At 44.9% G+C, this 17,045-nt stretch overlaps 1 protein-coding gene across 2 annotated transcripts in view; it reads right to left on the bottom strand.

Annotated features, from left to right (window-relative positions):
* LOC147635436 (Tetratricopeptide repeat (TPR)-like superfamily protein) overlaps nt 1-17,045 on the bottom strand; it is a 136,830-nt gene that overhangs the window by 27,757 nt on the left and 92,028 nt on the right. For both annotated transcript variants that reach the window (XR_015266647.1, XM_086802698.1), the window contains exons 14-17: nt 8,662-8,759; nt 8,412-8,535; nt 8,206-8,316; nt 7,483-7,627 (exon numbers count right to left, since the gene is read on the bottom strand). Coding sequence is in view for 1 of the 2 variants with exons in the window: in XM_086802698.1 (XP_086658824.1) it covers nt 7,483-7,627; nt 8,206-8,316; nt 8,412-8,535; nt 8,662-8,759 (478 nt within the window). In the remaining variant the exon portion in view is untranslated. The remainder of the gene's footprint in view (nt 1-7,482; nt 7,628-8,205; nt 8,317-8,411; nt 8,536-8,661; nt 8,760-17,045) is intronic.

Below are 17,045 nucleotides of genomic sequence, written 5' to 3'. Positions count from 1 at the left end.
CATAAGGCCGACTAGGATCAGGCAATGCTAAGATAGGTGCTTCCTTGACTTTATCTTTCAAAAGTCTGAATGTCAAATCCCCACGGATCCCCTCGTGATCGATCTTGGTTCGAAACTCGAATCCTGCAAACAAACGAACAACAACAAACAAGCAAGGGGGTGCAGGCCTGACTCACCTCCCAACCATGACAGCCGTGGGCAAGCCCACAGACTTGGCTATCCCCACCGAGCCACGAGCTGAGCTAACTAGGTTAACGTACCGACCAATCTCCTCCCCGCGACGTCCCATACCGCCACGAAGCTGCCCTCGCGGGCCTCGAGACTGCTGCCGGCCTTGGCTGCATAAAGCAGGTGCACGTCTGCACTAGATCCAGGCTCCAAGACCATAGAGCTCTCACAAACTCGCGAGACTCTCTATATCAATAACTAACCTTGGCCACCCTTTTATAGGCTCTTGGCCGGTCATCGGGCGTCCACACTTGGCCGCCCGCCCGTCCATACTTGGGTGCCCGCCCGTTAGTATAACCCTAACTCAGCTCGTCAATCAGCCTGCCTAGTTCCAGGCTTCCCCAAGCCTCGAAACTAGTCTTGCATGCGTATAGCACACGGTAGATACCAACTGTGCACATGACACTGAAGGCCATATCCAAATCGTTATTCCAAGTGATAGGCTGATTTGACTTACGTCCACGACCTTTCAATAAGTCGGTCATCGGTAGTGTGAGCTGAGAGTACTCCCGTACAGATTTCCGAAGAAACACTACAAAACCGAGAAAAGAACGAAGTTGTTTCCCTATTCGCGGTATAGGCCAGTCCAAAACCTTCTGAACTCGATCATAGTCAATGCTCAATCCAGGGTTAGTTCCGTACGTCGTACGACTGAAATCGTACGTACCTACCGTACGGTACAGTACCGTACGGATTCGTACGATACCGTACGTTTTTTTTTGGGTGGTGGTGGTGGTGGTGGTGTTGTTGCGTGGAGCAATTTCACTCTTCTAGAGAGCCATTCATCGCCCTTTGCAGCCTATAGGAAGCTGTTTGTCAGGAGCGTGTGCACTTGCCATTGCCATATTAGGCAAGCGATCATATTGCTTGATGAGGAGGAGGAGGCAATCTTCATGGAGCTCTATAGTGAGCTTCCATTGCCCCCTCATGATGATACCCCACTGCCTAGAGAGCCCTTGTTTGATGATAATGGCAACCTACTTAGCGAGAATGATCCCCAGAGTGTCTCGTCCACCTTCGAAGAGTGCTCTTCAGAGAACTCTCTTGATGGACACTCTAGTAGTGATCATGTTGATGATCATGCAGATGTTGGTGATGATGTAGACTTTTGATATGTTATAGCTCTCTAGGCATTGGGCATCTATCTCCTTCTAGCCCATCGATGATGTATTGTAGTATGTAGTATCATGTATGTACGCATGTTGGCGGTCGCCCATGCCATGAGTTTTTGGCCTATCCTTTTGTAGCAATTTTGTACTCTAATGGCATGATGACATTATGTTCATGGTTCTACTATTTTGTAACTTCTTGTCTACAATTTTTAAGTTTAGGAAGTATTTTTTTTAAAAAAGCGTACTAATATCGTACCGTACCTCAAAAAATTTTAAGATACCAATTAGTACCGTATTTTATCGTACCGTACCGTATCGTACCTTTCGTACTAACTAACCATGACTCAATCCATCTCTAGTGATCTTGTGTGTCCCAAGTAAATGATGTCGGTCATAAAGAACTCACATTTACTCAATTTAGCATATAGTCGATTCTGTCTTAAAATAGATAAGACAATCGTGAGGTGTCTGACATGATCCTCAAGAGTACGACTATAAATTAAAATATCATCCAGGAACACCACCACAAATTTCCCCAAATGTTCACGAAAAAGATCGTTCATCATTTGCTGGAAAGTGGCTGGAGCATTGGTTAACCCAAAAGGTAATACGAGAAACTCGTAATGGCCATACCTAGTCCGAAAGGCGGTTCTTTCGACATGCCTTTCATGAATACGTATCTGGTGGTAGCCAGTACGTAAATCTATCTTCGTGAAATATTTCGCTCCTGCTAACCGATCAATTAGGTCATCTGATCTAGGGAGAGGATAACGGTTCTTAATAGTCAGGTTGTTCAATCTTTTGTAATCTATACATATTCTCCAAGTGTTGTCCTTCTTTCTCCTAAGCAACACAGGTGCACCCCAAGGTGATTTACTTGGACGGATCTGGCCCATCCTCAAATAATCTTCGAGTTGTTTAGCCAACTCATCTTTCTTAGCTTGGCTCATCCTATAAGGTGGAATACTCACAGGATAAGCACCAGGGCTCAAGTCAATACGATGATCTACTGCCCGTTCAGGTGGTAAACCCGATGGCAGTTCCTTAGGAAATACATCTTGAAACGAATCAAGTATCTTCTGTAATTCTTTGCTTTCAAACACACTTAATTCATTCACATCCATGGAAGGGATGAGAAAAGAAGAAAGTGGAATCAAGACACAATGGAAAGCGGTGTACAAAGAAGAATTCATTATATTTGCAAAATCAATTGTATTTACAAGAGGTCCCTGAGAGGGATGAATACAATCACCTAAAATACTATACTTGGTGTCTCTATGCTGAAAAGAAAAAATATGACTAGACCAATCTATCTGGACATCAAGAGTCTTAAACCACTCAATCCCTAATAACAAGTCTACATTTTCCAGGTGCATAACATACAATTCCAGAGTATCTTTGTAGTCCTGAATCTGGATTGGAAGCATCTCCACTTTGCGATCCCAAACTTGTCTGCCCGCAGGTAGACGTACCTCATAGGTATGGTCGCTGAGTGTCGTATCAAGACTCAATTTCTGCGCAAGTTTGTAGTTAACAAAGTTATGCGAACTGCCAGGGTCTAAAAGAATGTGAATTTTATGGCCATTCACTTCTCCATAAATGCGGAGAAGATCATGCATGCCAAATACCTTAGAATTGAACAGACAATCAGAACAAGTACTAGGGCGAGAAAGTACAGTAATTGACGTACCTGTCAAAGACAACTGGTTAGCTGCCTTTGGCTTGGGTCCTGCGTTTGACTTGGTACCCTTTTGCTTCGGGCACTCATTACGCATGTGTCCTTTTTCTTCGCAGATAAAACAGCATCCTTCCTTCTTGAGCTTTAAAGCCCTAAGGAGTCGTTTCTTCTTGGCTGGTGTCGAACTTGCATTCTTCGAAGGTTGGTCCGAAGACTTGCCTTCAGTCGTGTTAGCCATAGGTGCGGAGAACTTTCTTTTATGCTTGTTCCCCTGCTCGGTAACGGGTTTCGACTTGGAAGAGACCATCGTATCATCATAGATACGAGCTGAATGAATGGCCTCGTCCAAAGTTTTGCATTTGTTATTTTTAACCTGTAATCGGTACGAGTCGGGTAAACCAGCTACGAAAAACCCCAAAAGAGTAGTGGGATCGATCTTTGTAGCCTTCATCTGCAAGTCACGAAATTTCTGGAGGTAGACCTCATAAGTGAGGTGCTGCGAGGTCATGGTCAAAGCTGAAAACCGGGCAACAACATCGTAATCATCCTCTTTCTTGAGGAATTCTTTCTTGAAAATGTCTTCAAATTGTGTCCAAGTCGTTGGCTTAGGGTTCAGTTCCTTCCACCAAAGCAAAGCTTTGCCGGACAAGAAACCTGCTGCTAACTGTATCTTCTTTCCATCATCATATGGATGAAACTGAAAGTGAACTTGCCACTTGTGTAGCCACGTGTCCACGATCTCCTTGGTTCGCTGCTTTTGCTCGCCCCCGAACGGTTCCGGAGTAATATTGGGACGTAAAGCAGAAGCCAAGGTATCCATTCCCGAGAAAGTAGAGAGGGTAGTGGTCAAGAGAGCGATGGAGTTCTGCAAAGCTTGCATTTGAGCGTCGATTTGTGCTTGACGTTCCGACGAAGAAGCTTCGAGAGCTACTTTGAACTCTTGGAAATCTGATTTTGACACAAACTCGTCAAAAAGATCGGCATCAGTGCCTTCCGTAGCCGGCAAGCCTTCGCGTTCCACGAGGGGCTCCAACTCTGATTCTTGGGTCGACATCGTGAAGAGGGTACGTGGAGAGAAAATTCGATCTTTGCACAATAAAAGTGCGAGCGAACTCGAGAGCTTGAGAGCTTGAAAACTTGAGAACTTGAGAACTCGAGAGATGTGTGGCAAGAAGCCCACGTGAGGGGGTTTATAAAGGTTTCCCAAAAGCCAAAAAAAAAACTCGAAAAGCTAGGCTTAGCTTTTGCTTTAGCTTTTGTGTTTTTTTTTTCGTGAATAAATATATATATATATATATATATATATATATATATTCTCTTGTCTTTAAAAAAAATAAAAACCTTGGAAACCTTAGAAAGGGGAGGACTTTTAAACCTTTTTTTAAAAAAAATTTAAACTCCCCTAAAAAAAACAAAAACGAAAGCACTAAAAACGATGCTTTCCTTACGTGTTTTTTTTTTCTTCGCTTCCCTCCTGGCGCCTGGATTAGCCCGCCGGCGCATGCTGTCGTCTGGCGCCTGCGTGTCCTGCGTGCAGCTGTACCCGTGCCAACTCGCCAGCTCGCGCACCAGCCGGATGCGATAACTGTGCTGGGCCGCCTACAGGGCCTGGCTGGGCGCCTGCGTAGGCTTGGGCGCTGCCTGCCTGGCCTGGGCACCAGCCTGCCTGGTGTAGCCTAGGCACCTACGTGGCTTGGCTGTCTGGCCGCCTGGCGTAGGCCTGGGCAGGCCTGGGCGCTGCCCGCTTGGCCTAGGCGCCTTCAGCCCGCCTATAACCACTGCCCGCAGTACACGCCAGCGCCAGCGCACCAACCTGCCAACGTGACAGCACGTCTCTCACCCTCTCTCTCTCTCTCTCGTTCAACAACGAAAAGCAAACTTGCTTTTTCATTTTTTTGTTTCTCTCCCTGCAGGTTAAACGACTGCACAACAAACATGCCTCTTCTATGCAAAAGCAATCAACCCTATTCAACCTACCATCTCCCATCATCATGGGATTCTTTGATGAAGAAAAAACACATACAAAATCTGAAAACTGCAGTATGCACAGAAAAAACAGCAAGTTTTTTTTAACACATACCGTTCTTCGACCTCTTCTTCTCTACCTACCGACTTGCTCGTTCACGAGGTATGCTCTGATACCACTGTCAAATTCCCACGGATCCCCTCGTGATCGATCTTGGTTCGAAACTCGAATCCTGCAAACAAACGAACAACAAACAAGCAAGGGGGTGCAGGCCTGACTCACCTCCCAACCATGACAGCCGTGGGCAAGCCCACAGTCTTGGCTGTCCCCACCGAGCCACGAGCTGAGCTAACTAGGTTGACGTACCGACCAATCTCCTCCTCGCGACGTCCCATACCGCCACGAAGCTGCCCTCGCGGGCCTCGAGATTGCTGCCGGCCTCGGCTGCATAAAGCAGGTGCACGTCTGCACTAGATCCAGGCTCCAAGACCATAGAGCTCTCACAAACTCGCGAGACTCTCTATATTCAATAACTAACCTTGGCCACCTTTTTATAGGCTCTTGGCCGGTCATCGGACGTCCACACTTGGCCGCCCGCCCGTCCATACTTGGGTGCCCGCCCGTTAGTATATCCCTAACTCAACTCGTCAATCAGCCTGCCTAGTTCCAAGCTTCCCCAAGCCTCGAAACTAGTCTTGCATGCGTATAGCACGCGGTAGATACCCACTGTGCACATGACACAAGCTTGTGGCTTGAGAGGGATAAGCTTGGATTTACGGAAATTAATTCACAGTCCTGCAACTGTACCAAACATATCCAAGGAATCCATTACAACATGGAGAACACGAGGATCATCTCATGGCATGAAGAAGCAATCATCTGCATAATCCTATGCCACAAAATGCTTGCCAGATGGCAATTGAAGACCACGAAGTGCACCTTGCTGAGTAAGATGATCCATGTATAGAAGCAGAGGATGAGTTGCCTTGCATGCACACATACATACATACACATAGACACACACGCACGCGAAAACAGACACACATAAATACGGGCATACATATATATGTAAGTACATATACAAGAAAACATGGACAGGAAGAGAGGAACACTCCTGAGTTCAAGAAACTTGTTCTAATAAGTGTGTGCAGACAGAGAATCAAGCATGTAGTCAGTAGGTGCATGCATGATGCCATTGTGATATGGATGCCACGAAGAAACTAAGGAAAACAGGTTCAGACATCGGAAGAAAAGTTAAACCTGCAAAAGGTGATGTTTGGGTAGAAATGCAGGTGGTGTATGATGTGCCTTTACTGAAACCACCCAGTGGAATAAAGGTTCTTTGTGAATCCCAGCATGAGTGTGAATGCTTTGATTGCCACAGTCATGCAAAAGGATGCATCGGAGTTTAGGAGACCGATCTGCTTTGAGTGGTATAATAATATGGAAAACATGGGTTTGGGAATGATGTTTGCAGTTTGCAAGTTTCAGCCTTTTTTGTTGCTAGAAGCCACCTTTCTGTTCATCCTTGTACCTTAATGATGAGAAGAATGGGGCCTTCCAGCTGGTTTGCCAGAAGTAGAAGGAATTACAAGAGTCTGAATTCATCTTTTTTTTTTCCCACCAATAGATCCTTCTATTAGTCAAAGAAAAAATGTCTACACAGTGCAGACTGCAGCCCGCTGCCCTCCAGAGAGGAACAAGCTACAAAAACACCCTCATACAAGGTCAAATAAACCAAAAGAACACATGCAGGGGAGGCTCCCTCTCTGGCTGGCCACTCTCCAAGAGAGGCTACATGGGAGGGAGGGAACCCACACTGGGGGCCTGCACTGGCAAACAAGTCGACAGTCCCGCTGGGTGAAGAAGGGGCCCAAGCTCCAAGTGCACAAGAAGCCTGATCGGTGTGGCCAAATCAACTTAAGGCGCTCCCATGGCCTCGGGAGGGTGTGAGTAATATCTCGCCTGATGGAATGGATTGTCTCTGCAGGAAAAATAACAGGGCTGTCGATAGCCTCAGTGCATTGGGCTAACCCAATGTGTCAGGCAGCAATGCTGCTCATGAGCTCCCACCATTGGCTCACAAAGGTTTCTATGGTTCACTAGGGCACTGAGACCAAGGATGCAGGGATGGCTGATATCCCAAAGAAAGTGAACTGAAGGGCAAGATCTATGCCATCCTCCTCATAGAGTAGGCTGTTCCTACCTCCATGGTCCAAGCAATCGCGCTCCACGTAACGTGTCGGGTTCGGAGGTGAACAAAAGGACAATCCTCCACCAAACCAGGAACTGCTCGCCACCCCCTCTCAGTGACATGGACTGCATGTACCGGAGTAAGTTCTCCATCTGCACCTGAGATAAAGCCTTCGTGAAGATATCTGTTATTAAGGGAAATTCTAGCTTAACAAACCTGTTTTAACAGATTTGAAACCAACATATTTGGTGCTAATGTCTCCTAAAATTGATTGATTATTTTTACAAAGATTGGAATGGCAAACCTCCAGCAACACTCTCATTGGAATCATTAGCTTCAGCTACCGAATGCCTTGATGTTGCTGCATCCAACCAAGTGTTGGTAGTGCTACGCACTACTGGAATTATTCCCGCCTCCAAAGGCAGCCACATATCGTCTGGCAACACAGACTAGCAAAGAAAAAACAAATTAAATGTCAATGTACATGAAGGCCAAGCCAAAAGAAAAGAATTATCCATGGCCACATAGCCACACAAGACACCCTTGTCAATCATAGAGCGTAAAACAAATGGATTCAAAATGCCTGAAACATGACCAGAACTTAAAGCACGTGTTCCTCTTAATTGGGCAAAAGCGTTACTGACAGACTTCGAAGCACAAATGTAAAATAAAAGCGTAAAGGAAAAAAAGAACACCGGAAAGGGTCAAAGACTGGCTGCCCGTCACTTATACGTGTAATTTATTGAGACACAACCCAGGATTGTAATAGGATATAAAACTTCAAACACTTTACAACTTCCATAGGGCCCCACATGCAATTTTCTGGACTCTGGACATAACCCCAATGCCATCCTATCAGCACATTCAACCCTGACACCATAGTAGACAAGAGTGAAGCCTTTTAGATTTGATTATACTCCGACAATTTAAGTTCTTACATAGAGCCTCAAAGTGCCACATATGGAGATTGACGCAGAAAATGCACAAAGAAGTCAGAGCAAGCAAGAAACTCAGAGTTCAAACTCACTGCTGCCGACGATGCATATGTCCTTTGGTCCTCAAAATGCACTCGCACATTGTCTTTGTTTATACATGGCAGGTCCAATCGCAGCATTTTCTGGGTATCTTGATTTGTGTTCTGAAATGTCATGTTGCCTTGTCAAGCTGAGTATATTGAAGCTATACACAAGCTGAACTAACTGCCTTATCACAAGAACCTTGGCAGGATGTTACCTGAACTGCATGCAGAAATTCTTTCAGAAATGCTGCCTGGTTAGTTGGAGACTGATGGCTACAAGAGATAAGCTTCTTGAAATGCTGTACAGCTACTGTGAAATCCCCAAGGTATGCCGATAACCTGCACAAATGGAGTCAAAGTGATCACATGGTCAGTAGGATACCTGGCAACGGAGGTTTCTTTAAGAGTAAAAGCTCCAAGCATCGGTAGCCTAAATCCACCATATGACCAATCCAAAGAGCAAACCTTCCTAGATGGAACACAACATGATCATTTATGTAATTCCAGCCCTGTCCTTCAAAGATTGTAAGGACACTCATATAAGCCCGAAGCGCATGCTTCTTCTGCACAATTGGAAAACTACAGTCAGGACACCCAGAGAATATTTTTGATTACAAGACAATCGCTGCATAGGTGTGCGTCAGAACTTGGGAGTGATGGTGGTGAGTGGAAGCAATGTTTGGAGAAGAGAAGTGTCTAAGAGCAAAGTACATGCTTGGTTACATTTATGATTGTCACAGTCCGAGATGACTACATACATTTTATATACCCCTTCTTAAGATAGGAATAGATCCAACACTAAAAATTGAGCTAATAATAATTGCACTTATTTAACAACAGACCATCACAAACAAGCAAAACACTATAAAAAAGATTTGCAAAGAATAGAAGGAGAGAAAAAATACAAAATTCTGAAAATTCGAAGTTCAACTAGTAGAGTAACTACTATAACAAGAAATTTATCATTTAAATCAAGAAATCTAATCTATGAAAAATGGAAGGAGAAGGAAAAGAAAAATCTTATTAAAGCCTTCTAAAGACCCAACGGGTCTACCAAAAAAGTGTTAACATTCTTCTGTGTGTAAACTGGAAATCATAAACATAAAACAAAAATTGTCCAAAAGGGAAAAAGGCATGCATACTACACAGGCCTTACAAATTGAAGGTGACGCAAGTGAAACCAATGGGGACTCATCATGTGTCATCCTCCTCTAATAGTGCTGGAGTATATCCTCCATTTGAGGCTGGCGTATGGATGGGCTGGATCTCGGAGAGCGAAGGTGTCTTGCTCTCCTAAGGGACTGTGCCCAATCCCTAATAACTCCACATGTGCAAGGCACTAGTAGATCCCAGGTCCCACAGGCCTCTCGTGCCAAGCTCATACTAGCCTGATGGTGCCCAAAAATTCTGTAATGGGCGTCTAAGTGGTGCCCTCCTAATCCTGTCTCCCTGTTTGTAGCCTGAATAAAGCCTCTGTGACATCAAAGCTCTAGAAGGTGGAGGCCCAAACATCTCTGATATCAGTGTGCATCACTCATGTGAGGGAGCCAAACCCCTCCCCTCCCTGAAGGACAATGAAACCTCCCTTGTATCTCATACTACACCAGGCATGTACTCTTCAATCAATACTTCCCTGGCCTTGGCGCAATCTGCATATCCAAGCCTCTTGTGGTATTCCCTTTGCTCTCCCAATCTTGATCCCGAAGCACCGGGAGGACACCCTCAACTGACTGCTGGCAATCCTCAAGGCATGGGACACGTGGCTCTATATATAGCCAGGTTTCTCAATGAAACCATCCAAACCATCCTCTGTGATTCTCATGAAGTGCTCTCTATAAAACTGAAACTTTGTCGGAAGCTCCAACAGAGAGAGAATAGTACAAAGTATCCATGATGAATAATGAACAATGGAAAAGAAAAAACTGTGTGAAAAAATAGCTACATAAGCTAGGATAGCCATATGGTGCTACATGATGCCTAAATGTGGTCACCCAATGACACCATCCTCCTCTAGAATCTCCCTAACGCAATGTTAGCGGTCTGGGGTCAAATCTCTGTGTCATCTTAGCAGGTCGCGGATCTAAAGCTGGGGGCTAGGTCTTCGGGGTCAGTTATCGGGGGCCGGGGTTGTCTGGCTCTCAGTATAAGTCGAGCTCACTCTCTGATCACTCCTGAGTGCTAGAGGTCGAGGGGGCTCGGATCTGAGTGAACTGTTGCATGTCCTGTATTGACTGGATTCCCCCTAGGGATGGGGGCATAATTGGGAATTTTAGAGAGCTTATCCAGCATTTGAGGTGGCCAATGTGAAGATGGGAAGTTTAGAGAAGGCATAAAGGCATAAATTGAATAGTATTTTATGAAAGCCCAAAGGGGGTTCACGCCTTCGAGTAAATTAAGGCCACATGGCAAGTGCTGGGCAAGAGGTGTGTGGCCGAGCATGTGAAGGAAGCCACAATTGAAGGAAATACCAATTGGGGCTTCAAGAGAGAGTCGTGCAACTAACCAATTGAGTGGAAGAAGGAAGCTAGCTCTCTGATGAATTTAGGGATTTCCCCTGTTTATGCTAAGATATTATTAACTACTAATTGCTGTAATTAGGGTTTCCAGAGTTCATAAGATAGTGATTGTTAGACTCGTGAACCCTGACGTGATGATGCACGCTTCAAATTTCTCTTTTTCTTCATCTCATGCTGCCTTGGTCAACTTCTTTAAGGCGTTGTTTTTCATTTAAAAACAACTTTTAAAAGCTTAACTTACTTGCTAAGGTTATATGCCTTGGACTCTTACTAAAGCTTTTAATATTATTTGTGAGAAAAAGTAAGTCGACTTCTACCAGCCTCCACGTATCTCCATCCACTTCCACTTACACGACATCTGCATCAAGAAATCGCACCAACAGTTGACCTGCAGAAAGAAGAATTCCACCATACTATTTTATTTTTTAAAATTTCTCGTGCAATTCGCAGAGAGATTTCCTCCCAAAAAGCTTTGGGAAAAAAAAACCAGGAAGTACCATGTTTATTTCTAGCTTGTTAATTTCAGAATTTCCTTTGCATTTTTTTTTGGTGCAATAATGGCTTTTCTAAGAGAGAGGGAAACATACGCTATCTGTTAGTGGGAAAAAGCAGGCAAAGAGGTAGAAGCTAGAAATGCTGAAAACAGGGTGCAGGAATGAAGGACTGAGAGAGGTAAAGCCCCTATGGAGGCTGAGAGGGGAGCTGGGGAGAGGCATTATAGGAGAAAGTGATGAAGAAATGGAAAAGTCTACACACTTCTATGACCAGGAAGTAGAAAGAGTGGATAACAGTTGTTGGATGTTCGGAGCTTTAGTGTGTGAACACCACATTGCAATAGAGATTGAGTTGAGTGTGCCTATTCTCTTGCATTAGTGTGTTGATTATCATTATGGATTTTCTTGATTATTTTGAGCCTCCTTAAACATGTGCTAATTATGTAATACTATAGGAGTGTATGTGTGTGAACACCTCTCAGAGGTGAGTGTGTGCAAGTGTGTGTGAATGAGGGCTTATAGTGTCAGTGTGCGTAAGCAGTGATTTCACTCGGTATAGCCAAGGGTCAGTGCCCCCAGTGCCTAGAGTGTAGAGAAAGATATAGCATTTTGCCTATAAAAGCATTGTACCTTGTAAACTTCAGATGAATAAATACAAGCATCACATTGTACTATGCAATCATCTGATTTCAGTTTGTTACATCACACTCCCTCTCTCTTCTACACATAACACCATGGATGTCCATCATTCTCCATAGTGCTACTCTGTTCACCCTGAAACACCACAAATGGTATCAGAGCTAGGTGTCCATTGCCTGAAAGCGCCGTTGGCTTTTTCGAGCAGCGCTAGTGCTAGGCACACCACCTCAACCCAGCCCCCCGGCGGCTCCGCCATCTTCGCCGGCTCTTCCGGGCAGTGCGAGTGTCCAGAGGACCACCGCGGCTGCCGGATTTTTTGCCATCTTCCATCACGCTGCTCTGCAACACCACCATCATGTACTGTTCGCTCGCCGCCTGTTGTTCGCTCGTTGCTGCTGCCTGGCTGGCCGTTGCCTTTGGCCTGTGCTGCTGCTGTTCCGAGCTGAGACACCAACTCTTCTCCTCCGTCTTGTCTGCTCTACTCGTTTCCAGCCCACTGCTGCTGCTACTGCTGCTTCTAGCGATGCTACTTAGTACTGATGTTACTACTGCTGCCGCCATCGCCAATAACTTGATGAGCTGAGCCGCCTTCTGCTGCGCAGCCTTCTCACTGCCTACTTGCCACTTCCTCCTCTACAGCCGGACTTCAGTACCCATTGCTTACTTTTCTTGTTAGCTTCTACATATACCATGGATCCTAACAGAAGCAGTATTGTTTTCGAGAAGTTCTTCGAACCTAGCTTCCCTACTTGGCAAACAAAGATTCATCTACTTCTCACGCTTGATGGTGCTTGGAATGTGGTCCATGGCACCAAGGAAAAACCTGAAGACATTCAAAGTGCAGTTTGGCAAGACAAAAACGATAGGGACAAATTGGCCTTGGTCTTGTGGATAGTCTGATTCATCATGTAGACTTCAACAATGCTGCGAAAGAGGTATGGGACAAACTTGAAAACCTGTTTGGAAATTAAATTAACAATTCCAAGGTTTTTCCAAAGCAAACTTGAAAACCTGTTTGGCAAATAAATTAACAATTCCAAGGTTTTTCTCAAGCAAAGGTTCCTTGGCTCAAAAATGGGTAATCTAGGGGAACATTTAAACAATTTGGGCTCTCTCATTCAACAATTAGCTAGCCTAAATGCCAAGCCAGATGAAGACAGCAAGAGAGCTGTCCTTTTGTCCAGCATATCTTAGGGTGAATAGACAAAATTCTTTTGATGACATGATTGTAGCCTTAATAGATGAAAATCCTAACTTATTTTAGGGTGAATAGACAAACTTCTTTTGATGACATGATTGCAGCCTTGGTAGATGAAAATCGTTGTCTCAAAGAACAGCAAGACAGAGGATTTGACCTTCACAAAGGCATGTTCATAAAAGAAAAAGGCCAAAGGGCAATCAAATGTAACTTCTACAAGAAGCTCGGACACACAAAAGACCGATGCTTCAAGAAGATGGCTAAGGAACAAGAAAAAGTGCATGCAAACTTAGCGGCACAAGAAGAAGAAGAGGATGCAGAGGCATCCACAATAGCGGAACATGCAGCTACCGTGATGAACAATCTTTCTTTTAAAGAGGAAGATTACAATTGAGTTTCTTATTTTCTCTACTTTGTATGAGTCAAAGGGTTCTCTATCCCCAATGTCCCCCAAAGTATGATAAATAATCTTGTCTGTAGTTTTTGTAAGCTATATTTTTATAGAAGGCTCCACGTTCTCTCACGCCTACTTAGAAAAGAGGGGGGGGGGGGGGTCGTCTTTACTATGCTGATGTATATTGTCTTTTGTCTCTCTAAGCAAGATATCACCTCTAAGCCTTTTGCATTGAGCCATACTACATGAACCTCTGAGCCATCCTTATTAGCCTATAAGCCATGTTCATGAGCCTGTGCAGGGAACATGTCGTGTTTTTTATAGTATTGGAGGACAAGGACTATTGAAAGCCATCCATCTCCACCTTTGCTCCAAACGGGCAGTTTATTGGATATTTGGAGCTTTAGTGTGTGAACACCTATAGCGGGCCTTCGTAAGGGCTATGGCACGGGTACTTAGCTTATCTTCAAGAAAACAACAACTTCACATGTAAAACCTTGAGAAAATCTGAAAATAAATAATAAGGAGAGTAGAGAGAGAAGACACCACACTAGGGGTCCCAATAGCTTGGGCCGACCCCCCCTCCAAGTTATATTAATTAAACCCCTTGGAGGAATCTTGAGTACAAGTTCTTAGAGCTAGAGAGCTCTCTTGTCTTTTTGGAGACAAGAGAGCTCTCTTGTCTTTTTGGAGACACCACACTAGGGGTCCCAATAGCTTGGGCCGACCCCCCCTCCAAGTTATATTAATTAAACCCCTTGGAGGAATCTTGAGTACAAGTTCTTAGAGCTAGAGAGCTCTCTTGTCTTTTTGGAGACAAGAGAGCTCTCTTGTCTCTTGTCTTCTTGTCTCCAAGTTATATTAACTAAACCCCTTGGAGGAATCTTGAGTACAAGTTCTTAGAGCTAGAGAGCTCTCCAAGTTATATTAATTAAACCCCTTGGAGGAATCTTGAGTACAAGTTCTTAGAGCTAGAGAGCTACAAGTCTCAACAGTGAGAGAATAGCTCAATTTATAAATGTGCCCCAAAAGCACTTGAGAAAAGCATCTTTTTAATAAAAAATCTCCTCTTTTTAGTATTTAAAAAGCTTTTAATCTTTTGCTTTCCAAATACTAGTTGCCTCATTCCAAGCCTCTAAAGTGGCCTTGCGCTGCTATCTACCCACGTGTTAGTGCCATGTCACCATCGCCATGTCATCAACGTCACATCACCTTTTCTTCCAAAAACTTCTTCTTCTTCTTCTTCTTCTTCTTCTCGGGTTTTTTTTGCACATTGTGTTTTTGTATATATCCGCAACCTATATTTTGATGCTTTGGTGACATCCCCCCAACTTATTAAACAGTTGTCCTCAATTGTTACGTCTTGCTTTTCTCTGGCTTTCCTTTTTTTTGGCTATGGACTCAGCTCTTGACGAGCCATGCTGAAGAGGCTAGACTGATGCGAGTGTATGCTTCTCTTGCTCTCATGGAGAGATAGTGCTTCCACGCCCATTTCTAGGAGCCAAGGACCAAGATGTGGCTATTTGACACATTGGTCACTCCGGGATTGATGTATGGAGCACCCTTTTGGGAACCTGATCTTATAGCGGCCAAATGGCCGAAGATAGAGAGGCCTCAGGTTATGATGCTCTCCCATATGATACACACCAAACCATTGATTCCACATGATATTATCCTGTCAGAGTTTGCTGCAGCACCCATGGTAGTAGAGGCACTCTTCCAGTCAGTCACATACATCCATAGGATCAGTGCCATTGTCCCCTCGAGACTCTCTACAGTCCTCCCAGCAAATAGCAATAGATGGGCCGAGTCATGGTATAGCCAAGTATGCATTTGGTTCACGAGGTAGAGGCTCGGGATGGATCGCCTCACCCCACTCCAATACGACCCGGACTCCCCATTCATCAGGCTCTCTCCAGATGACAAGAACCGGGTGATCAGAAATGATTTATTGGGACTTTACATATATGATACCTAGATCACAACACATGAGCCACTCTCACACAAATGGCAGTACTACATGGATACTTTCATGAGGCTTACAAAGGATGGTTTCATATTAAGGGCCACATATCTTGACATATACATGTCACATGCCATGCGGATTGCAGTTGGCCATTTGCGGGTGTCATCGCACCGCTTGAGGATAGACTGGGAGAGCCATGCAAATACCTCGTGAGGAGAGGATCTGCACTATGTGCCAGCAGGAGGTCGAGTCAGAGGAGCACTTCATATGCAGATGCATCGTATATTATGAGATTCGAGAGAGACTGGGAGAGCCATGCAAATACCTCGTGAGGAGAGGATCTGCACTATGTGCCAGCAGGAGGTCGAGTCAGAGGAGCACTTCATATGCAGATGCACCGTATATTATGAGATTCGAGAGACTGGGAGAGCCATGCAAATACCTCGTGAGGAGAGGATCTGCACTATGTGCCAGCAGGAGGTCGAGTCAGAGGAGCACTTCATATGCAAATGCACCGTATATTATGAGATTCGAGGGAGGTTCCACTGTCTTATCCAAGATCATGGATTACCCAAATCAGCGATGCCTAGGCCTCTTCTACTAGAGCTTCATCACCACACACTCACTGATTAGGGAGTCGCGACCCCATGGGAGACATCCACCCCAGCCCCAAGCAACCATCACTCAATTCTTCCAACCACAAGAGGACGCCCCATCAGCCATGGATGACATACCCACAGCCTCATCGAGCCACACATTCAGGAGTGCTCGAACCCCCGCCAAACCCCACTCTGGTGTGACTCTAGACCGGGACACGACAATACAGCGTGCCTAACATCCTAGACTCCCTGGACCTTGCCAACAACAAGACATCAGCCCCAGCTTGAGAAGATCTTGGAGAGGCACAGAGCCACCTTCCCACGTCCGGTTGATCTACAAAGCCTTCTACAAGCTAACCCCATGCTCGATATCCTTGATGGACCGCTCCCCCTAGGGGGGGTTAGCTCCATAGGTTCTATGATGTTGATGGTCCCACTTTGTATCATATGGCTCGGATTTGACATTCCCCTCTAGTCTTTGTTTGCTTTTGTACCATGATGAGATTACATGGACACTATTGTATCACTTTTGGTCTCATAGACCCACTGGGTCTTTTGAAGACATTTAATATAACTTTCTTTCTTCTCTCTGACTCTTGAGACATGGTCCTTCATGCGAAATTTCCTCTTCTCTTCTCTTGTGCTTGGCTATGGGGAGCATCTTGCCCTCATAGTGACCTTGGGCTTCACCTCTCTGGCAGATATTCCCACCCCTTGCACCTCTAGAGTCGCCACTTGACCTCTCTCGCATATATTCCCACCCCTTGCACCTTTAGAGTCGCCCTCAGGCAAGAGTTTCCTAGCATGATTCTCTTCCTGTCAAGATCAACACACACCCGTTATATGTCAGAAGACACAAACACATGCCCTTGGGTTTAACCCAGCGTCCCCGACCCTTGGCACACATACACACATATGTTCACAAGCATAAATCAAATGAACACATGAATGCACAAACAACTCCTTCGTTTTGACACCAATTTTTTGGTTTTTTTCACCAGTTCCTATCGTAGTCCAACTACCCATGTCAGTGTCTGACTATG

Source organism: Cibotium barometz, chromosome 9 (genome assembly GCF_041138505.1).
Source record: "Cibotium barometz isolate CiBa-2024 chromosome 9, ASM4113850v1, whole genome shotgun sequence".
NCBI classification, from domain to species: Eukaryota; Viridiplantae; Streptophyta; class Polypodiopsida; order Cyatheales; family Cibotiaceae; genus Cibotium; species Cibotium barometz.
This window is presented reverse-complemented; position numbering and strand designations above follow the sequence as displayed.